Raw genomic sequence first — 25,153 nt, forward strand, 5'->3', positions numbered from 1 at the left:
GCAGTAGTGAAAAATCCCTTGCTAACTGAATTGTTAGTCTTTCTAATAATTGTTTCTATTTCTCCTGTGAGGTAAAACAATAAAACTTAAATAAAGTATCAAGGTAATTCAGAAAAATAGAGGAATATTTTTTGCCTGAATCATTGTAGTTTACTACTATTCAACTCCACTATGAATACAGGAACTACGCGATTTAGTCCTCAGAGGTCTTTCAAGGACAGACTATGAATGGTTGTCAATATTAGATGTAGACAGATCAGGAGTTGGCAAATTTTTTCTTAAAAGGCTTTGCAGCACTATTCCTTTCACAACTATTCCACTCTCGTCCTGCTGTATGCAAGCAGCCATAGACAATATGAAAACAGGCATGACTGTGTTCTAATAAAACTTATCTGCGCAATCCTTGGTACAGATCAGTGCTTTCAGGAACTACTTTGGAAATCTGTGGTGTGATTGTGTTTGTATTTTGGGGGTGCTATTAGCATTCTGTAATGTCTAGGGCTGCTAGAAATTCTGGGCAACAGTCATACATACAAATATCCCTACATGATTTTCCTATGTTCCAAAAGAAATTCTCACAGGTTAAAAAAAAAGTTGTTTATAATTAGATGAGTCTAGAACCTGTTTTACATATAAAGACAGTTTATAAGTTTTGCAGTTTTAATATACACTAATATACCAGACATTCAAGTACTGAGTAATCGATGTAAGACTACTCTGCTTACTTTGAAACTTTGCCAAATGTGAAGAACTCTTGGTAAAATCATATTACAAACAGAAATGCTGCTCGTGGTATCTGAGTCTCCATATCTGTTTCAGCCTCATAGTTGTAGCATTTGAAGTGATCTTACATATGAATGCAAAAATATAAATACTCTGTTTTCCTCTACTGTTGTCAGGCACACACATTTACATACTAAATATACATTCTATTATTATGTGCCTTCTACTTTTATTTTTTTAATGATAAAAGTAGGTAAGTTATATTTATGAAATCCGTTTTAATAGAAAAAATGTCATATAAATATTTGCAATAGAAATGGAATGCTGCTTTGATATGTTGAGAAGATCTTGTCTAGATGTTGAAGGCAGAAGACAGCATCAGATGATCTCTTTAAAAGGACGTTCTGGTCCTAGCTTATGGAAGAGAACACCTGGGACATCCTCACTTGAGAACTGACTACCCCATGAGTGCAGAAATACTGAAACCTTTACATATTAAAAGAGTTCTTCTCTCTCGTTCATTACCAAGTCTCAGAAATCCACTTCAGGAATACATTTAATACAAACTCTAATGCAATTGGCCAGTTAAACCCTACTTAGGAATTTCAGCAACGTATTTTATTTTTATCCTGAGAGGACTGGCATTTTAAATCTTATAAAAACACAAGTCTTATATTTTTCTTTTAAGTCTCACATCAAATCCACATAGAAAAACAATATCCAAGGAAGCATTCAACTTTGACAAATATGTGTACCCTCATATGGCTATTGTGAGAATGAAATGAGATAATGCTTGGCTAATACTAATTGCTTAGCAACTGGTAATAAGTAATATAAATATAACATTAGGTAATTATGTAATATAATTATAGATAATGTTATAGAATAATACATAAATACAGATCATAGTTTAAAGTAAGAAAGCTTCACTCTTCTACAACAGATGAATTAAATACTAAGATGCTTATAATTGTCACAGATATATTTTATTTTTATATTCTCCTAATCTAATTTCTTTAGCATACAGAAAGATAACTGAATTATGATGAAGCTAATCATATTGCTCCAACTGTTTCTTATAAGACCAATCACTATGCTATGTATGAATGGCTGAAAACAAGTGATCAAGAAGGCTAGCACCACAGACAATGGAAAAGTACAGTCAGCTCAGGATTGGCTGGAATAGGCAAGCGTCTCTCAATGCCTGATACTGACGCCATTTGTGCTAGAGACCCAGCTCTGGCTTGGCTGTCAGAATGACAGCGGCTCTGAGAATATATGCTTCCAATGTAGTAAAAATGACAGAATTTAAAACATCCTCAAAAAAGACCATTTAAATTCAGGAGTGCTGCAGGACTTAGTACTATTCACAGAAGGGCTCTAATTTGAAAATCACTAAGGTTAAAAACATGCTTACTCTCAGACCCAAATGTATTACTAGACTGTAAACTCGCTAAAGACAAGGATTTTTAGTGGCACAAAATAGGGTCTCATATATTTGTTAAATATACCCTAAAAACACACATATAAGAGTGAATTGACATGGGAGAGAGTATTTTAAAAGGACGTAGTCAATTAAAAGTCAATTGGAGAGATTCTGTAGATAATATGACATAGTGAAAGCCAAAATAGTTTCTTTGTAGATCCTCACAACAGCTTAAGGTTTCCCTATAAATTTAGGCCATATCACCACCAAAGAGGAAAATGTGCAAATACCTGTAGTCAGCTCCTAGAGAGGCTGCAATCGCATTTAGTTCACTCTGCTTCTTACTGAGTTTCTTACTCACACACACAATCACCTTGTGAAGGGGCTTCGGAGCTTCTTCCTGCCCGTGGAAAAGAAAAGAAACAGATCAACCATTATAGGTTTAAATGTTTTATCTAAAACTCCCTTTTAATAAGAGATCTAATTCTACCTTCTCTGATTGGGCATCCTTTAGCTGAGGGCTGGCAGAAAGAGCGACAGCATTTCGAGAACTATTTGCCAAAGCAAGTTTCAGGTTTCTGACAATGACTTCTGAGAGCGGTGTACTCAGTTTCCTCTTCTGCTGGCTGGCACCTCCTGGAGTTTCCAAGGCTGCAAGTGCATCCTGTGTGTTTGGAGGGGGAGAGGGAGAGAGAGAGAGAGATAAGAAGGTGAAAGGAGAGAAAGAAGAAGAGGGGAGAGAAGGGAAGAGAGAGAGGTAAATAGATAAGGAAAGACAAAAAGGAGAGGTGAAGGGAGACGGGGGATAATCCTCAGTTAACTGGATTATAGCTTTATCCTCCTCTGGCCTTCCCCCAAACAACAAAAGGAATGAAATATTATCTGTACCTATACACAAAGAAGAAAAAAAATTTCATACTGTCCAGCAAACTGGTTCAGAGACTACCAAGCTTACATATTCAGCAGTGCTTACATTTGTCTCATCTTAAGAGTTGAAGTTGCAGTTAAAATAAATAACAACAACAACAACAAAAAAAACAAATAAGCAAACGAAAAACACAGAAGGAAAAAAGTAAGCAAGGCTGGATATAAGCAAGACATCAACTATAAGGAAGGTTCAATAGTCAGACTGAGCTGCGAATTGTGACAAATCTTCAAAGGCACAAAATATATTCCTGTTTCCAAGCCACCCAGAACCCCCTAAGAGTGGGGGCCACTGCTGTCCAGGGACCTGTGCTCATTCTCTTTCCGTCTGCATAGTATCCCATGTATTCTGTGCAGCAGAAGGTATTTAACCAGTGCTCAACTGATGAATATTCAAATTAACAGTCTTTTGCCAGTATAATGATGCTCTGCACAGGCAACAGCAAAAGTAACTATTTAAGCAAAACGTATACCAACATTGATATTCTCATGAGTAAGGCATCAGTGTTCCCCAACATGCTTGACAGAACAGTGAGTAACCAGATTTTTTTTTTGCCAACTTGATGGGTTAAAAAAATTATCTCCTTGCTTTAATTTTCCATCCTCTTAAACTGAATGAAATTAAACATCTTTACGTATGTATATTTCTATTTAACTTTTTTGTGACAGCTATCTCTTCCTATCCTTTCACCCATTTTCACAATGGGTTATTAGTCTTTTTTTAATATCCACTTTCATAAATACATTTGTATAAATTTTTATGTATCTATCACCACTGTGATATATACACATTTGTTCCCATTTTGTCAAATTTTTGCCATGGAGAAGTTTTTTTAAACAAATACTTTCACTGCACATTTATAAAATCTGCATAGTCAAATGTAAAGACTTTTTTTATGCTGTCAAATTCATATGGATCTTTTATTTCTTTTGGTATTATGTTATAGTTAGAAAGGCTTTCCTCTCACTGGAATTTTTCAAAAACAAATTCACTTTCTCATGGCCTGTTCTAGAATTTTTATGCCTTCATTTCTTGTATTTAAATACCTGATCCTCTGAAACTCATTCTGAGTAAGGTGTGAGGTTGCATCCTAACTTTTCTCAGATGGCTACCCAGCTGTCTGATTTGAATGCCATCTTTATCATATGACACTTCTTCTATATAGATAGAAGAATGGGGTGTAATCTTGTGCACTGATTTGATTATTCATGTGATAACAACACACTGCTTCAATTACTGCAGCTTTAGGAGATGTTTCAATAATTAGCAGGGCTAGTGCCTACCCTCAATTATTCTTCTCAGATTTCATATACCATTTCTGCTTGCATTGTTAACAGAATCTATACTACCTTTCTAGATCTTTATGATATTTAATCTTTTTTTGGCAAGAACATGGTAATTAAGGAATTTGCTAAAGTTTTTTTTAATTTCTCTGTAGCATTTAAAAGGATTCTTCATGTACTCCTAAACCACGTCTACCCACCTTCAGCATCTGTGCCGTGAACACTGCTTCCCTCCTGCTTCTTTCCTCCATTGAAACACTAGCTCCCAACCCCTCTCACCAATTCTTCCCCCTCATCTGCATCATCAAGTGGATCTCTACTGGATTAGTCCCATCGGCATACAGTTACTTCTTCCACCTTAAAAATGAAACAGCCTCCTTTGACTCTACTTTGCCCTACAGCTACCATCCCATTTCTTGGTTCCCCTTTATAGTAAGACTCCTCAAAGGCATTGTTTATATTCAATGTCTGGAACTCTTCTTACATTCCCATATGAACCCACACTGGCTTCCACCTCAACAATGTCATCATAATCCTTATAGTTAAGATCAACAGTCACCTCCACAATGCAAACTCCAGTGGTCAATTCTCTGTTTTCACCTTTCTTGATCTTTCAGCAGCATATGACACAGTTAACCACTCCTTCCTCGAATACTTTCTTAACTTGGCTTTTAAGGCTCCAAATGTGAGCCCCTCAGGGTGTTCCTTGGACCACTTCTGTCTTCTTCTCCTGCTCTCTTGGCATCTCTTTTCATATGGCTTTAAATATTATCAACAAACTCAGATCTCCAAATTTCTTTCTCTTGCCCAGACCATTCCTCAAACTTCAGGGTTTATGTGTAACTGCCTAAATGACAAAAGAACCTGGATGTCTAGCAGACATCTCAAACTTCATGTGTCCAAAATATGAATTCTTGAACTTTAGGCCCCAACGCATTCTGTTCAGTTCAGTTGACTGGCAGCTCCATTCCTCTAATCTCTCAGATCAAAAATTTTGAAGAAGGATCCAAATTCTTAAACATTTAAGAATTCACCAAATACTAGGGAAAACCGATGGAGAATGATCAATAACTAGACATACCCTTGTAAAACAATTAAACTTCAAAGATTAAAAAAAAAAATCCAGATAGCCTTCAAGCAAGAAAGATGAAATAACTTACAGATAACATAACTAGACTAGCCTGAGAATTTTCAAAAATAATACACATGAAAGCAAGGCAGCAGCAGAGAAGCATTTTCAGGAGACTCAAGGGAAAAAACACAAACCAAGAAAAGTACATTCAAACAATCTGCTGAAGAATCAAGGCCTTAGTAAAAGTCTTAAATGAGCAGAACTCATAAACCCCTGTACACATAAGCCCTTCCTGAGGAAACTACTAGAGGATAAATTTCATCCTACCAGAAGATGACAGGGAAGCTCCACAAAGGACAGACAGCGAGCATTTCGTACCTTTAAATGCAGAGTTAAGATTAAAATAAGGGTGAGGTCCAGGGGTTGAAGAATATATAAACATTTTATTTTCTGACAAAGTAGAAAAATGCAATTAAAAATAGTGGAAGAGAGAAAAGGGGGACACAGAGTAAGATTACTGACCATGATAGAAACAGTAAGTAGGGGTCAAGACATAATTTAAACTGACAAATAAAAGGTTAAAAGAGGAAGGGGGATTAAGGACACTATAAGAAATATTAATACAAAGGTAACCATGAGACTAAAATAAACAAACAAACCCTTTCCTAAATACTAAAAGGAAAAACAAAACCCAAAACAAAGAAAACACAATAAATGAAGAAACATAATAAACATATATAAAACATAATCACATAGCAATTACAACATAACATGTGCCAGAACTGAGACCAAATATAAGTCATATTAAATGTGAATGGGTTAAACTTGCCTAATTTAAAGAAAAAATTTCAAAATGGCTCAGAAAGCAAAACCCATCTCTACACTGTATAAAGGAGACCCACTTAAAACACAGCAATCTGAAAAGGCTAAAAATAAAGAAATGCACAGATAACTGAAAACAATGAGAGAGTAGGGACTTAAATCCTGATACAAAGTAGACTTCAAGCCAAAAAGCATTAAATGAGACAAAAGATACATTCCAATTTACATAACAGTTACGAATATCTGTGCCCTAAGTAACACAGTAAGTATCTTTTGAAAACAAAAACCACAGGAGATTCAAGGAGAAATAAAACATAGCAATATTAGGAAACTTGAAAATACCTGTTAGTATAAGAAGGGTTAAATGAACAAAAAGCAGGAAGAGAATATAAAAGATCTAACTAACATAATCAGCCAGATCTTTTGTTTAGATAGAGAAAAGCCTGATAGAGAATATACCTTCTTCTCCAGGAATCTCAAAAATCAAGGAATGTTCTCAAAAATTGATCATATATCAGGGTATGAAGACAAGATCAGTAAGTTCTGTGAAGTAGAATTATTACAAACACTGATCACAATGCAATAAAACTAGAAATTAAAATGAAACAAAGTCCTTCCACCTGGAAATTAATGAAAACTCTACATAGCTGAGTAAAGGGTATATGAGTATTCGTTGTACTATTTTTATTTTGCAACTTTTTCTAAGTCAGAAATTATTTCCAAGTAAAATATTTTTTTAAAAGTTATAATACCTCTTTGGCAAGGATGAGGCAACTGGGGGCTCAATACACTGCTGGTGGGAGTATAACCTGGTACAACCATTTGGACAGCTCGTCAGTCTCTACTGACCCAGCAATTTCACTTCTAGGTATATACCAAAAAGAAAGGCATGCACACATATTCCAAGAGACATGCACAAGAATGTTCACAGTTGCACAGCATGGATCTTATGCTTGTAAGAGCAAAATAGCAACCACCTAAGCGCCCGCCAATGGTAAACCAGATATGTAAACTGCATTATATCCACACAATGGATTATTATATAGTAATAGAATCAGTGAACTATAGTTACAGGCAGCAACACGGACAACTCTTCCAAATGAAGGTCGAACAAAAATAGACTCAAAAGAATATATGATTCTAGCTATTTGAAAAACAAGCATAATAAAGCTAGTGTTAGAAGTCAGGAGTGTCACCTTTGGGGAGGAAGGGGTGACAGGTAAGGGCATGAGGAAGGTTCTACAACATTGGCAATGATCCCTTTCCAAACATGTACTGTGGCTTCCCAACTGTTAACACTAATGTTTTATTTAGCAGCACATTTGTTGTACTTTTCTGATGTGAGTCAATTAAAAGTTAAGTTTAAATAAAGGGTGTTTTTTTTATTGTGAGGCCCAATATACATTCAATTTTGTGACCGATATGGACTCATGGCCCTTTTGTTTTCAGAAGAAAAATTCAATATACCATATTACATCAATTTGAATACTCACTGATTATAATAAGATGAAGTATTATTTTATATATCATCCTCCCAAGAAAAGAGAAAGAGAGAGAAACACTGCTAATTAAACTGTGACTCTAAACAATGATACATTTAAACATGTTTTATATCTTCACTGAGACCACTTCAGAACCATGAGCTTTCCACTGCAAGGTCTCTAAAGAATGGTCTCAATCACTGAAAATATTCCCACCACCTTCTTGCCTCCTAATGTTATTTCATTTACTTTTCAAAGAGTCTGTGAGCTATGAGACCTCAGACACCATCTAGATATGCGCCATGATTTTACAGATGGGGTAATGAAACCCAAACAGGTGGACTTGCCTTAAAAGCCTGCAAGAGGCAAAGCAGAGGCCTGATTCTAGATCCCAGTTCCCACCAGTGGTTTCCTCTATCTCTTAAGGCATAATGAACAGTGTTAGTCACACAAAATGTTACTTCAGTAGAAATTTCTTCAAAGATTAGCTTGGAGAAAATTGTCCCAAGTATCAATTTATATTTATTTTCTGAAGATGAACAGCCTGTAAACTTTTTAAAGTCTGCTCCAAAACATACTAGTAAAAATCATTAAGCTCTATGAGCAAAAGACCTCAACAGATGAATGTTACAATAATTTTGCAAAGGTTCATGGATAAAAAATCATAGATAATGGTTTGAACAGCCACTTGAAAGGCCAAAAGCTACTAAAGGAACAATGAAGAAAATTATTTTGGGGGAATAAAAGGAAACCATCTGAAAAGGCTGAATTAGTCCTGGATTTGTTAAAGAATTTTTCAGAAAGGGAGCCATACTCCAGGGCTCAGGAGATCAAAGAAAGCTGCACACTTAACTCATCTTTTTAAGGGAAATGATAGAAAAGTAAAGTGATAATAGGACATTTTCAGAAAGAGAGCACTGGGTGTACTCCTAGAATCAAAGCATAAGTAGCAATGTATTTATATTATTTTGTAGTTTATGAATTATTTCATCACACCATTTCATTGGATTCTTATGATAAGCCTGTAAGTTTTCAGAGTAAGTGATATTATCCTCATACAAAAGGAACTGATGTTCAGATATGTTAAATGATCTGTGAGTCATACTGTTAATGAGAGATCTAGGATTTGAACCCAGATGTACTGATTTCACACCATATACCTCTCTAGCTATTACCTCAAACCTGGGTATACACTGGGACCCAACACTACGAATCTACTCACTAACACCTCTGGAAAAGTTACTACTACAAACTTTAGAGACGATGGAGAATTCGCTGCTTTAACTGTATAAACTATAAAATTGTTAACTCCAGGACCATTCTCTATAAACCTTACCTTCACATCAAAGGAAGGCTTAAAGAGTTTGTCCTTGGACAGAAATTTTGATGGTGTATCCAGATGTAATGAGGGCTCCTTCTGAAGTGGCTGTCCCACTGCAGGGGAGACTGAAGCCTGTCCAGAGTGCTGTGAAATCACAGCATGGAAAGCTTTACTCTGAAAGCGGTTCATATCTAAAGGTGTAACAGCTGTTTTTCTGTGAGTTTCCAGGTGGGTGACAGGATGCTCTGGAGTATCTGGATTTAGATTCACCCCTTTTGTTGTTTCAGTTTCCAAACCTTGCTCTAGAGATTTAAAAGGAAAAGAAACAAATGTGAGCCACTAATGCCATCTTTCTGTCTCTAAAGAGGCACATGAGAAGTAATATTTTTATATCTTATTGTTAATTTTCATGTGACTTCTCAAGTACACTTTAAATCGACTTTCCAAGAAACAAACTGGATGATACATTAAAATATACGTTGAGTTAGACAAGCATATAACTGAACTGATTAATGAAATTAGATTTCCTGTTTCAACTTATTTCAACTTGAAATATTCTCAATAAACCTCAAAATTTGCCCCAAATTATATAAATAAATGTCATGTTAGTCAACAGCAGAGTAAAAAGAAAATTCCAATTACATACTCAGAGTTAACAACTACAGTCAAGCTTCTGGAGATTCCTTAATGAATTTTTAATATGACCTATAAACATTACTTTGCCTCAGTTGTAAAATTTCCAGTTTGTCTAGGTAAAAGTAATGATAGCTCTGATAGCTGTTCCCAAGCTATTGACTTGTCCCTGAAGTGTGCCCAGGGATGCCATCATCTTACAAGAGGGGCTACTGTGTCCTCCCACCCTGACTCCCACCTTTTTTTCAACACTTAACAGAAACACTTATTAGACAGGTGCCCCATGACAAGCCCAATGCCAGGCAATGGAAATCTATAACGCACAAGACACTCACACTCTTCACCTTTTCAGAGCATGTGGCTGAACATGGAAACATGAACGTAAACTAGATTGATAACATTAGGATAAGAGCTATAAAAGGGACAGGGTGTCATGGCAAGACAAAAGCCATACTTGGTGAGTCAAGACAATCTTTCCAGGGAAAGTGACATCAAAGCTGAGAATTGAAAGATAAGGAGGAACAGGCAAGCTTGAGGTGGACAAGAGAAAACATACAAAAGTCCAAAGATGAGGACTAGAGAGCACTTTAATTACACAGTGTGTCAGTGGGAGCCACAGAAGGAACAGTTAATGGGATCTAAGCTCACATCTTTAGACGTCAAACACTGAGACCCTAGGATGCTCCTATATTATTTTGTATCCTCTAGCTTTCAGGTAGTGCCTACACTCAAGAGTATGGATACAAATTAAACATTTGTGCTATGAACGCACATTTATTCCCTTCCCGTCATAATGAATGCCCAACATGGCTCACGTGAAAGGGGGAAATCAATGACTTTTCCTAATAACAAGCTTTAGTACATTCATATCCCAGAAATCGTCAAATTGAACAAAATAAAGAACAAAATGAAAATATTAACCTTCTTTATGTGAATTTTCAATCAGAAAATGGCTTTCATTTGCTCTCTTCCCCATTCTAGCAGTCTCCAATAGCCAAGCTATAGTGACTGCTGGCAATTTCCACTTCTTGGCAGCTTCATATTTAGAACCACCTGGTTCTTTCAATATAAGATGTGTACTGGCAAACATGCCTTTCTTTGCATTGGATTTGCGAACGAAGAATTCTTGAACCCTGGAAGTTATATTTAAAGAAAGCAAATGGTCATGTGCACAATTAGCCAGCAAAGTAAGAATGAAGTTTCTAATACAACAGTGTTGTTAGACTTCTAAGTATAAAAAAAAATCCTCACAGATTGAAAGTTGGTTCTAGTTCTTAAATCAATCCCCCTACAAATGCTTACTCTAGGATAAAAATGTACTGCTACAATTTATAAAAACATAAGCAAATTAAACTAGACTTTTAAGAAATAACCAGAAAAATTACCCACTCACCCTGCCTTTCCTTCCACAATGGGGCATCAAACAACCAGCAGAACAAGGGAAGTATATGAATAATATGTTATACCTTTCAGCCAACTACAATTTCTCTAAGCATTTTCACACATAATCTCATTCGATCCTGTCAATATTTGTGAGTTATCAATATTTTACAAATTATTGTAAAGATACAACCTGGGGAAATATACAGAAAAATTAAGTGACTATCTAAAGATCACAGAATATTAAAGAGAATATGGGGGCAGAAACAGAAGTCCATCACTTGAAATATAAATGTAATTTTCTTTTCTTCTATGATCTCTAGGCTTTAGGTTCTAGTTCCTCATTTTTAAGATTTGTTTAATCTCCCATGTTTTTCCTAGTACTTTTCATGGTTTCATTCTTCACATTTCACCCACTGAACAATTTGGTATTTATTTTGCTGGCTCTTAAGTATGGCTCCAACTTTACTGAATCCTATTTATTAAATAAACCATCTCTTCCTCAAGTTGATATATCACTTTTATCATATAGCAAATTCTTATTTGTATTTGGGTCTATTTCTAGACTTTTTAACTTGTTTATTGAACTTTCCGCTACTTATAGACACACTATTATTTAGTGAAATTTACAAAATATATTTAAATAACTACTCTATTTCAGAATTTTCATGACTTTCCTGCTTGCTAATATTTTCCCATGAATTTAAGAATGAGTTTGCTTATTGCCCTCTCTAAAAAATCTCTGGGGAGGGTGTAGCTCAGTGGTAGAGTGCATGCCTAACATGCATGAAGTCCTGGGTTCAATCCCCAGTACCTCCATCAAAAGTAAATAAATAAACCTAATTACCTCCCACCCCCCAAAAAAGGTGGGGGGGGTCTTAAAAATTTGCTGAGTAAATGAAAAACAAAGTACAATTTTTAAAAAGTACTTACTGATAGCAAGAGCACTGATGCATAACACAAAACAAAACAAACAAAAAAATTTCTTCAGCATTTTTATTGAGATCAAGTAAAATTTATACATTAATGCTAGGGATAACAGAAACTTCTTTATAATGTTTAGTCTTCCTATCCAAGAACATGTACATCTTTCTTACCATTCAAGTCTTATTTTGTTTCCCTCAATAGCATTTTACAAGTTTCAGTAGCTCTTCTAAGTTTCACTTTAAACTTATTCTTTTAATATTGAAGTATAGTTAGCATACATATTAGCTTCAGGTGTACAACACAGTGATTTGATATTTAAATACATTACAAAAATGATCAACACCATAAGCCAAGTGACCATCTGTCACTATACAAAGCTATTACAGCATTACTATTTTACTTATGCTGTATATTACACCCCCACGACTATTTTATAGCGGAAAGTTTATACCTCTTAATTCCCTTCACCTATTTTGCCCAACCCCCCATTCTGTTCCCCTCTGGTGACCAGCAGTTTGTTCTCTGCATCTATAAATCTATTTTTTAAAAATATTTATTTATTTATTTATTTATTTATTTATTTATTTATTTATTTATTTATTTATTTATTTATTTATTTATTTATTTTCGGGGGGGGGACCTACGTATACTTATTTTAATGGAGGTACCAGGGATTGAACCAGGACCTCGTTCATACTAGGCATGCATTCTACCACTGAGCTATACCCTCCCCCATTTCAGATCTGTTTTGTTTATTAATTTGTTTAGTTTTGTTTTAAGATTCCACATCATGTTGTTAGGTATTTTATTTTACCACAGATGTGGTAAAAGATTTTTGTTTTCCTTAGCTCTTCTAGCTGGCTGTGTATATGAAGGTCAGTGACTTCTGTATATTAATTTTCTGCATAAGCACTTTACTGAATTTTTCTGAGCACTGCGTTAGTTACACCCCTTAGAGTCTGCTGCCATATTTTTGTTATTTTCTACAATTCATTTTTTCTAAAAGCTTTTTATTAATTCAGTATAATTCAAATACAGAACACAGCAGAAAAGGAAATAATTTACTGAATTATCATAAGGGGAATATCCTTATATCCCCACCCATGTCAGAAGACAGAATCTTACCAGTCACTCCAGAACCTCTCCAACATGCCTCTTCTCAATAATAGCTCCTCTTCCCTCCCTTCCTAATAGTAGCCATTATTTGGATATTTATGGTAATCACTTCCTTACTTTTCTTTAGTTTTATCACAGTGCATACTTGAACATTTCATTTAACTTTTTGTGTCTTTTAGCTTGTAGGCTTCCTCTCCTCTTCCTGTTCCCTGTTATCTCTAGTAATACTTAACTTTCCTGCCTTTGGCCAGTGGAGGTCCTTTGGACGCAACGCTCCCTTAGTAGTTTTTGGTTAATATACTTGCTATCTGGTCTGACAAAATGTTCCAAATTCACTGGCACTCAGATCTAGACTTGACCATTTTTTTAAGCTTCAGTTTTTTTTAGTGGGAAATGGTATTTTGAGGTCACAATATGGGCACTGCAGTTGCTTGTTACTATTATATTGATAATGATTTCTAGGCTATGGTCTGTACTTTCTACTTTCATTTATTGAGGTTTTCTTTGTGGCCAATTTCTTTACAGGCCACAGGCATCTGAAAAGGTATGGTCACTGTTTCAGGAATAGATAGCTAACTGTGCTGTTTAAATACAAATCTGTTTTTCCTTCCTTGTTTCCTCTTTGACCTGTCATGAAGTAAAAGACGGGAATTAAAGTCTCCTACAAGTAATGTGTTTCTGCTGATTCCTCCTCGTATATCCTGTTGTTTTTGTTTCATGACAGTCATGCTCTACTGAGTGTGTGTGTGTGTGTGTGTGTGTGTGTGTATGTTGTGTATGTATACATAGTGTATATATAGAGAGAGTGTATATATATGTATTTTAACAATATATATATTACCTTTGGTACGACCAGCACTGTTTACTTATAGCGCTCTTCTTTTTCTCATTTAATGCCTTTTGATTTGACTCCAAACTTGTCTGGCATCTAACATTAAAATTGCAACCCCCTTCTTTCTTTTTATTTGCATTTACTTGACATACCTTTGCCCATCTTTTTTTCCCCCAAATATTCTGAATCACTTTGGCCTAGGTGTGTCTTTTGTTTAAAACCATTTTAAGTGTTGCTTCAAGATCTAATCTAAAAGAACCTTTCCTTTAATGTAAAAGTTTAGTTCATTTACATTTATTGATACAACAGTTTTCTACTTCCTTTAGCCACTATCTAATGTTCACTTAGGGGTTGGGCTAATTTGGATTTTGGAATTAACTTTAAAATTTATTTTCCTTCTCCCAAAGTATTCATTATTCCCACTTAACATCTGCATTGCAGAGAAACAATGAATGTATACTGAGAAAGAATAAATCATCCATATGGCACATGAAAGGGAGTAATGCTTATTTAGACAAGTAATATTCAATAACGGCCCGTGTATCAGCTTTAAATCTTCCTTTTCCTGGTAGGTAAGCATTAATGCCTACAGTCTTAACATTTGCCAGGCATCCGTCTAACAGCACTTTCCCCTCTCCCACTTTGAGCCATCATAGATAAATAATGAACTTCCCATAAATATTATGAAGACACCCAGCCAAATTCTAATCTGAATGCTCTTCTACAAGTCAAAGCAGATAGAAAGTACACCAAGACAGCAGGTGCACTAAAAATACTACATACCTTGCTCCAAGGCGATTTGCTAAGAATGTCAATGAATCTTTTTCTGCTCCTACACATTGGCTGAATGAAACAACACACTTCTCTAAAGGAGTCATTCCTGCCATTACTGGGACTGGCGTGAAGAGAGGATTTGACTTTGGATCAGTTAAAGTCTGATATTCTATACAAGTTACCTTTTAAAAACAAGAGAAACATTAACATCAACCTGAAATAAGCAACCAATGGTTAACACCGTTTCAGTTACAGTAGCAGTAACTTCAGTTTGGGTGAAAAGCAATTTTACTTTAATATAAACTTGTGTATGCTCATTCTCAACACATTTAAAATTATAATATTTAAAGATATATTTAAATCAATTCATTATACAGGATACTAAATATCATTGAATTTACTGAATATTGCTTTAAATTTAATTTCTTCCAATGTATTAGTTTATAATTTTTTTCTCTTAATTCTTGGAAAGTTAAAAAAAAAAACCAATGGTGAAATTATCCGTGATAAGCCAATAACATGGAATAGTACAAAAGTGAATGTTATGTTTTGGTTGTGAGAAAACAAGGAAAACTGAAATAGTGTGAGATGATGTGGAGTAACTTCCTGAGAAGGAACGTTGCTGGTATGGCCCTCCAATACAATAACCTTCATTTTACCAGGATTAGGACCAAGAAACTTGGGTATTTCACTATTTATAATTTTCTCTGCTAAAAGCAAAATCCAGACAGTGCTCAAATCCAAATACCAATTTACTGAAACTGAACTAAGAAATAAACATTAGCACTCTTAGCATTCAGATATTCTTCAATACTACATTTCAGGGGCTAGAGTGTTTTCTTACCAGCCAAGTATTGGTAACAACTTCTCCCACAGTCGCCTGTACTTCACACCCCAGCAGAGGAACCACAGCATAATCAGCAACAGTTCTGCTCTGAAGAGATACAACTTTTCCAGCATTTTCTCTTATGATAGTTGCAATACTAGTTTCATTTTCATTACTAAAACCCAAAACAAGGAAACTCCTTTGCCTAAATAAACCTTCAGTAATTGTAGAAGCATCAGGGAGGCAATGACTGACAGAAGACTGATTTTCTTCTTGCAGAGAAACATGAGTAGAATCATTACAGGGCTCAACATGAGTAGAATCATTAAAGGGCTCAGCTTCAGACTTCACAGCTTCAACTGGAATAGAAAAAGAAATGTTTTCTAACAGATAATTTATTCTATAAAGTTTATTCCCTAGTAAAGATATTAAGGTAACATGGAGCCTAAGAATTATGACCACACTTAAAAAACTAAAGCTTTATAAATATACAGTGAGGAAAGAATACAAACCCACCCCAACTTCTGGGTTACCAACAGTGTTGCCAATATTACCATCTTCCATTAGGAAGGATACAGCAATCATGTTTCTATTCTAAGTATACTGAGAGTATTAGAAACTCTAATTAGTTGAAAATTATGAAGCTCCAGTAACTCCAAGGGCCTGTCTTAGTTCCAAAACTGGTTTAAATAATTCACAGTAGAATTGAGAAAATATCATTAAGGAACAAAAAGAGGTAACAGGCATAAGCGGTCAAGCCCTTCACATGGAAATAACTGAATAAATGCAATAATAAGGGAATTATGGTTACTTCTCTTTCAAAAATTTCTAAAGTGTTTCATACCAAAATTGGAGCTATTTAGCTTCTATACAGATTTCTTATGAGAACAACTGATCAAGGATCCAATAAATAGTCTCTACTATTTCATTTTAGGATAAAGTTGGCTGACAAATGGGTAGAAGAAAAAAAAATTGCTGTTTTAAAACATAAATGTCAATAACAAAAGTGTAGTCCCTAATACACAATAAATATTGTGAAATCAATCCTAGAAGTTTAAGAGGTAAAAACTCAGTATTTTTTGAAAGCTTTAGTGCTGTCTTGTTGGAAGGTAACACCTTAATTGGCAGAGATTGGCAAACTACAGCCTAGGAGCCAAAGTGGGCTCCGTGTGTTAATGGCTTTTACATTTTTAAAAGGTTGCAAAAACAGAACAAAACAAAATAGAATATGTGACAGAGACAGAATATGGCTAGAAAAGCCTAAAATATTTACTGTCTAGCCTTTTATAAAAAAAAAAAGTTTGCCAAGCCCTACTTCATGGGATTCCAACCAGCCCGGAAGCTATTCAAGGATTCTTCACTTATTTATTTATACAAGCACTGTGGCTAAGTGCTTTACATGCATGTAATCAATGCTCCAGAAACTATGAGGCTATGTAAAACTGAAAAATTGTGCTCTACACTGGAATCTGACACAACATTGTAAAATGATTATAAATCAATAAAAAATGTCAACAAAAAAAAAAGAAAGAAAGAAAGAAAGAAAGAAACTATGAGGCTGATACTACTGGTGTATCTATACCCTTTCTTCCAAGAAGAAAGTCAGGCTTAAAGAGGTTATGTAACTAATCTAAGGTCATACAGTTATCAGGTGGCAGAAATGAAATAAAAACCAAAGTCTATCTGCCTCTAGGATCCACAGCATTATGTTACAGTGCCATCTTTTAATCTCTATCCTCATCTTCAACAGACATTAACATTTTAAACTAATTACTGCCATATATGTATTTAGACACATATACATACACACATATTTTAATTCCTACTTAATACAAGTATTTAAATTAATGTTACTGACACTGAAGAAGCAGTTTTGTCTAGAGCATTTACTGATCAGTAGGTCAGGAGACTCTTTGACCCTCAAGTTTCATACTATAAGAAATAAAGGATAATAGTATATTTAAAATTTATAGATATATTTGAGGATGAATAAGCTTAGATGGAAATAAAGGTGATATATTATACAACATTATGGAAAAAGTAGTTTTTAAAACAGCTATTTCTAGTATAAAATGTAAAAGCAAATTTCTTTTGCAATTACAAGGATTCACAATCACATCTAAGAGGGAAAAAAACCCACTTTGATGTCTGTATATTGGTGGTAAGATGGGAAGAAATCCAGTGAAATTTCAGACTACTACTAAAACCCTAAAGTTATTAAAGACTCAGACTAAATTAACATGTCTACAGAAGTTCTTTCCATTTATTTTAGCAATAAACCTCTTTTCAAATAGATGTCATTTGGACGCCTGACATTTTTTACAAGCCTATTATTAAAAAAGCTCTCTCAAATCAAAAGTAATTTTGCTTTAAGAAGTAACTGTAAAATACTTGATTACATTCTTTTAAGGTGCTTGCGAATTCACTGAGATTTACTGCCACTAAATCCTTTCAAAGTCAGTAGACCAGTAGCTGCTTTAGAAAGGAAGGTTTGAGAAACTAACTGCCTGCCTCCACCAAGTGCCCTTGCTGAAGGATAGTGCACAGAACTGCTTCCAGTCAACCTGTGGCTCCTTCATACCACAAAACCCTAAAAAATTAGGATGATCTCCTGATACGATACACTACTGAAGCATAAGCAAATGGTCTGACAAAAATCAGATTTTCAATACACGATGAACAGAAATAGTGTGGATTAAAAAAGGAATACTGACAGTTTCCTTCTAGGAATATGGTAGGTTAGACATTCAAAACCTTATCACTATAAAACACTTGAAAACAGAGGATGAAATATTAAAGACATCCTTACAAACGCATAGCTGAGTTTGCAAGAAAGCAAGGGAAATTCTCAAGGGCTAAAAATGAAGTAGTAGCATGAATCCAGAGCATTAAGTGACTACTGAAGCTAATGGTTACCCTGAATTTATTTTGGTAGTGATCCAGACCCTTGGAATTTAAGGATATCACACAAGGGGACAGGAGTCAAGTCAAGGTTTCAAACAAATTAGAGATGAGGTACAGGATACCCTGAGGAAACAAACTCAGAAACCCTAAAGGGAAGTGCCAATAGTAAAAATGTAGATCAAAACCAACCAATCACCACCACCACCACCAACAACAACAACAAATCCACCCTGCAAAAGGAGATGACAGGCACACTTGATTTTGGCTTTGAGTCAAAGGGGAAAACATCTCTTCTGGGAAAATTTATCATCATAGGTTGGTCCTCAAAGTAAGTTAGGGTACAGATTTACACAGGTATGATGGTCCAAGAAACATCCAGGCAATAAAGTAACTTAGAGGTCTCAAAAAAAGGAATGAAATTCTGACACATGCTAAAACATGGATGAACCTTAAAGGCATTATGCTAAGTGAAATAAGCCAGACACAAAAGAACAGATATTGTATGACTCCCACTTATATGAACTACCTAGAATAGCCAAATTCACAGGAACAGAAAACAAAATGGTAGTTGCCAGCGACTGGGTGAAGGGAGGAATAGGGAGTTATTGTTTAATGGCTGTAAAGTTTGATTTTGGGAAGACAAAAAAGTTCTGGGATGAATGGTAATGACGGTGGCACAACACTGTGACTATAATTAATACCACTGAATTGCACACCTAAAAATGGTTAAAATGATATATTGTTATGTATATTTTACCTTAATTAAAAAAATTCAATACCCAAAATGTTCTACAGAAAAGTTTAAAAATAAGACTTGAGATCAATATTGAAAATATTTCATTCTTATACACCGGCAAACAGATCAAAAATGTAATTTCAAGACATGACTACATAATATAGATAAAAAATAAGTTAAGAATAGTTGTTGTAACAAAGCATGTTTAGGATCTTATACAGTCATTACATTGTAATGGATAGGAAGATCTTTTCATTGTAAAGATGTCAATTTTGCTTCAAACTATAAATTCTATACAATTTCAACCAAATTCCCATGTTGATTTTGTTCAAATTGACAAACTAATTTTAAAAATTTGTATAGAATAGGTAAGCCACTTTTGTAAAGAAAATTAGAGTCTTTTTATCTCAGGTATCAAACCATATCACAAGGCATAATAACAAGATGGTTTATCAGTGTGGTATCTCAGTGCAACAGAATAAAAAGCCTCAACAGATTCCCACATAACATATTCTTAATAAATGACAGAGGCAGCAGTGCAAATTAGTGAAGAAAGGATAGCTTATTCAATAAAAAGTTTGAAAAAAAGTGATTATCCACATGGATAAGGTACAATTTGAACACTTATCATATACAAAAATTAACTCCATATGGATTAAAGATGTACATGTGATAAAATAAAATTTTAAGACTTCTGAAAAGTATATATACTTTATGACCTTAGGATAGGAAAACTTCTTACATAAGATAGAAAAGCACAAACCACAAAATAATAGATTGAAAAATTCAACTATCTTAAAATATTATGGCCAAATAACACTCAAAAAGATTCTCTACTTTACTAGCAATCAGTTATGAAATTAAAATCACAATGAGATCCTACTTTACATCCATCAAATTAACAAAAATTTCAAGCCTTACAAGAAATACTAAATGCTGAAAGAATGTGCAACAACAGGAATCCTTACTATTATTCTAGTATATAGTGGCAAACTATAACGAACACTTCAGAAAGCAGGGGTAGGGTATAGCTCAAGTGGTAGAACGTGTGCTTAGCATGCACGAGGTCCTGGGTTCAATCCCCAGTACCTCCTCAAAAAATAAATAAACCTAACTGCCTCCCCAACCCCACCAAAATTAAAATTAAAATTAAACAATACAATAATAAATAATTTTTTAAAGGCTCTCAGAAAGCAACATGAATTATATAAGAAAGTTGAAGATGCACATATCCTATCAATCAGCCATGTCCACACAATAAAAATGTCCCAGGTGGGAAAATAAATTATGTATGGTATATTTATAACTAGTTACTTGTATTGGATGAATCTCTCATGTTCCGGGCAATGCAGCAAAAGAGTACACGCTATATATCATTTATGTAAGTTAAAATATACACAAAATGGAACAGTGTATATATTACTTACAGCAATATACACATGCATTATATGCATTAAAGACCACAATAACCAAGTAAGACGCATTTGTTATAAGGTTAAAATAAAAGCTCAGGCTGTTATAAACTCACACAAACCAACTGATGCCTGTATATAAAACAGATCAAAGTTGAACAGGTGAGCTGGGGAGAGAAGAGGGGGTCAGAGGGTCCAGAACCCCTTAGTCTTGCCTGCTTAGAGAAAAAGTAACAAACATAAAACTTTAAGGGAAGCAAAAGGTTAGTTCAACTCAAGTTCTAGAACATCTGGCAGAAATCACTTACGTATGCATTCTGCTACTGAAATACTTCTTAAAGACTGTAAGCACTAATCACTCTTTCTTACCTACTGTTGGGTTATCATCCATGTATTGAGAGAGCAGATCTTCATCAGCTTGTTCATGCTTTTCATTAGGAGCAAAGTCTTTCTTAGAGAAGGTGCTGTTCTTTCTTTTTAAAAGGGCTGCTTTACTTTCAGGTTGATCTGAAACTGGAATTTCCACTGGCCGGTAGTTAGCATGGATATATGGCTCTTCAGGAAGCATATAACCTTTACTAAAACACTCTAGCAACCACTGTGCTCCCACCACATGAGGCCTACAAAAATAGTACATTGTTATATATTAGTTTAAACGATAAAGGCCATCATCCCACTTGCCACGCAGCTTCCATAATTGCAGGGACATGTAATTTTAAGAAAAATCATTACATAGTAAAAATTGCTTTGAATTAAAAACTGACAAAACCTGTGGGTTGATTTATCCCAAAACTGCTTCAATTCGTCATCATAATCTCCCACAATAACATGAGTTACATCTTCATTGAGCTGATTAAAACGAACTCCACCTCCACTGTTAATAAGCCTTCTTAGTTTATCTAGCTTTCGGCCACTAAAACCGCAAAGATATATCTGCAAAGAAAGAAAATACTTACTTTAGATTAATGCATTTAAAATGGTTTATTTCTCTACATAGAAACCAATTTATTAAAAATATACATCTAAACCCATTGTATGTAAATAAGACAATTCATGTACATTTTACCATATGTTAGGAGTTGGAGTACTTGCTGAAACTGATTTTTTAAGGATTCTTAATTTTTATTTTATCACTTCCTCACAATCTCAGAGCATTTTATCCTTTACAGTAGACACTTGATAGGTATTTTGAGGCTTTAAATAAAATAGAAGCCAGAATCAATTATCTTCTGAATATTAGTGCACAGAAATTTCTAAAATGCAGATAGCCTCTTAAATTGTAAAGATCTTTCTACCTATAAATTTTACAGTAATTATAGAAATAAACTGGAGTTAAATGTCTGAATTCAAAAAATCTAGGTTTAAATTTTGGTTTAGCTGCAAATGATTAACCATATGACCATGCCAAGATACTTAAGACACTTTAAACCAATTTTCTAATTTATAAATTGAGATATCTTTTCCAGAGTTGACTAAATAAGAAAATTTAAGTCAAAGAGCTGAGCATAATGCTTTGAGGATAATATGTATGCAGTAAGTTGTTTTTTACTATCAATATGTATATATTTAAGCCAATTTAATCAATAACAATCTTCTTTATTTTAATAACGTGTCTTTAAAAAATTTCTTAAGAATGACCATTCTGTTCCTAACTGCATTTATATCCCAAACTAAATAACCTTTATTACTAGAATATATTTTGGGGGGAGGGTATAGCTCAGTGGTAGAGCACAAGCTTAGCATGCATGACGTGGTGGGTTCAATCCCCAGAACCTCCCTTACAAATAAGTAAGTACCTAATTACTTCCCCCATCCCCCAAAAAACTAAAAGCTTAAAAAAATTCTATTAAAAAATTCAAAAAAAAATTTTAAAAAGGAAACAAAGACTATTTTTTAACAAAAATTAGAAATCATACACTTCCTATAAGTAAAGAATAATTAAGTCATATCCAGAATTAGTACTGTCTAGGATAAAAGATTATGCAACAGAATTTCTGTTCTGCCAGTAAACTAAGTTTTAAAAGTATAGAAAGAAGGTAATTTGTCCAGTTTCCTTAGGAATAAAAGAGGGTTAAATCTTTGCTACTCTTTGAGAATTAATGCATAGCCTATTGATTCTACAAGCAGGAATATATTAAGTATTCCGTTCTAGAAGACACATGTGATGTTTCCATCAAGGCACTATAAGATAGTTACTCAGACACACAAAAAATTAAATAGCCCAAGAGTTATTAAACAAAGCAGTGTGCCTAATACAGGCTAGGAATACAGGGTTTGGAGTAGATGGCTGGCTACTTAGTGTGAGACTCTGAACAAGAACTTTAATCCTCGAAGTCTTAGACTCAAGATGGTATCTGTTTTAGAGTTATTCATGGGAATTAAGTGGGATTATATACAACATATTAACAATATATATGAAATAATTAACAGTGTCTAGCATATTATAAACACCTAATAAATGATGGTATAAATAAAAATCCATTAAGTGGTTCAGAAACTAAATGCTCTCAAAACACAGTAGATGGAAAAATTATGAGCAGAGTTGAAAAGTGCTATGAACTTCAAAGGATGACAGATGGAGGTACATCCCAGGCAGAGAGACCCTAACAGCTAAAAGATGGACATGGCCTAATGAGAGCATCTGCTTAGCTAGAGTGGAGGGTTTACACAGCTAAGGCCAAGTCCAACTCTGAAGGGTCTTCAAAGTGAAACCAGAAGTACTAATGTATATTATCACTTACTGCATTTACTACATGTTAAAGACATACCCGACAACCATCCAATAAATCTTCAGGTGCTTGAAATGCACTGACATCCAGATTTTCCAGATTTTCAAAAGTAGGCTCCACTTTGCTATTAAGAACTGAATTATATATAGATTCATTTATGCAACTCGCATTGATGTTGGAAATATGGCTGACATCTGAAAGAGTACGACCTACATATTAAACAAGAGATGTATAAATTTATGAAGATAAAATAATTCTGATTACACATTTTCCTATAGATTAACTTTCCTTATACAAAAAGAGCTATAAACAGTTTCCAAATTAAGATTCAAATGCTTTTACTGAAAATGTTGGTGGCAAAGTATGAAAAGGGAAAATGAAATTAAGGTTCATATCTTATTTAAATGAAAATGTATTTAATACATTTCCCTAGTAGTGACTTGATTCCAATAAAAATCTGACGTTGCTGACTTTAAGGTCCAGGAAGCTTATATTTGAAAAAGATTTTATAACATTTACTAAATTGCTAACATGGTACCTCCAAGACAGAAAAGGTTTCAAATTTTATATGAATATAGATGATCTATAACAGTTGCAGTAAACTAACAAAGAAAACTTACTAATATTTGTATGCCAGTCAAGTTTTAAAAAATGAATTCCCTTATTTTTAGTCTTTACCTACTAGTATTCTTAATTTCTTTAATCATCTTCTACACTACATCAGGGTATAAAAGAAAGCATGCATTCATTATAAAAAGAAATATCAGGAGCTCTGGACTAATTTTTTAATACAATTTGGTTATTTTATTATACAATTATACCTGGAAGCACGGCAAGAAAAGATGAAATTCATTACTGTACCTCACTGATCCCCTTAACAAATAAATTCTTACATAGAAAACTGATTGTCTTAAAATGATTGTTTATTTAATCCTAAAGAGACTTACTATCAATTGTGTTGATCTGGCCAGTAGGAGTTGAAGTATCAGGCATACTCTTTGTTTCTGGTCTAGGCTCGGTCTTGTACATAGATTCATCCTGACAAAAACCTTTCTCAACACTGTCAAAAAACCACTGTGTGGTCACACAGTGTACATTCCATCTTTTGGCACATTCATATTTTTGACCTATTATGTTCATTGAGAGAGAGAGATACAAACCATTAAAATCTGTTTTTGCAGAAATACTCAAATTATGACAGGTTATGGAAAAAAACCCCACCTGAGACAAAATTAAAGTTACCAGCAATTATTCTTACTTTTAACCAATAGGCTATATAGTGTATGAGAAAGTAATATTTTAGGTTATTACCCAATTATATTTTCTATGTGTTGTGTAAACGCATATGCTATGTGAGGGAGTTTATCTTTTACTAAACTGCAGAGACAGAGGCAACTGTGGGGCAACTGAAATAATGTCAGACTTGACTGAGTATAGCCTCTATCACTTAAATTTTTTAAACCAGCTTCTTAGTCTGTAACGTGGGATAACTCACAGAATTATGTGGTTTTAGTAAGACTACATGAAACAACTGTGAAAAGTGTAAATGTCTGCAATATAAAAAATACCAACTTTCAATAGACTACTCCTACGTCAATACGATTCTATTTGAAGTCTAGGGTAGACAGGTGAATAGATAAATAAATCATATTTAAAAATGTATTTTCTTATTGCCTTAAAAAAACTTTTAATACAATGCATTCTGAAATAGTACGATAGAGAAATTGAGGTCAAATGTAGTAAACAATAACATGAAAAGGTTTTCCTTTTTTACATTCTTCAGAGCTAAGAGATGAACTGTCTTCAGATTCAGAAAACCAACAGCAGTTAT

General features: G+C 34.3%; 1 protein-coding gene and 1 non-coding gene across 3 annotated transcripts in view; one reads left to right on the top strand and one right to left on the bottom strand.

Moving 5' to 3' along the window:
* Positions 1–25,153, bottom strand: part of TOPBP1 (DNA topoisomerase II binding protein 1) — a 54,009-nt gene that overhangs the window by 21,294 nt on the left and 7,562 nt on the right. For both annotated transcript variants that reach the window (XM_031437037.2, XM_010998573.3), the window contains exons 7-16: positions 24,270–24,449; positions 23,362–23,531; positions 21,363–21,526; positions 20,963–21,213; positions 15,560–15,900; positions 14,725–14,897; positions 10,608–10,819; positions 9,069–9,355; positions 2,640–2,813; positions 2,440–2,549 (exon numbers count right to left, since the gene is read on the bottom strand). In XM_031437037.2, the coding sequence (XP_031292897.1) occupies positions 2,440–2,549; positions 2,640–2,813; positions 9,069–9,355; positions 10,608–10,819; positions 14,725–14,897; positions 15,560–15,900; positions 20,963–21,213; positions 21,363–21,526; positions 23,362–23,531; positions 24,270–24,449 (2,062 nt within the window). The remainder of the gene's footprint in view (positions 1–2,439; positions 2,550–2,639; positions 2,814–9,068; positions 9,356–10,607; positions 10,820–14,724; positions 14,898–15,559; positions 15,901–20,962; positions 21,214–21,362; positions 21,527–23,361; positions 23,532–24,269; positions 24,450–25,153) is intronic.
* TRNAV-AAC (transfer RNA valine (anticodon AAC)) lies at positions 11,813–11,885 on the top strand. The gene has a single exon. It is a non-coding gene; the product is annotated as a tRNA-Val (tRNA).

This window comes from Camelus dromedarius, chromosome 2, assembly GCF_036321535.1.
Source record: "Camelus dromedarius isolate mCamDro1 chromosome 2, mCamDro1.pat, whole genome shotgun sequence".
Classification (NCBI taxonomy): Eukaryota; Metazoa; Chordata; class Mammalia; order Artiodactyla; family Camelidae; genus Camelus; species Camelus dromedarius.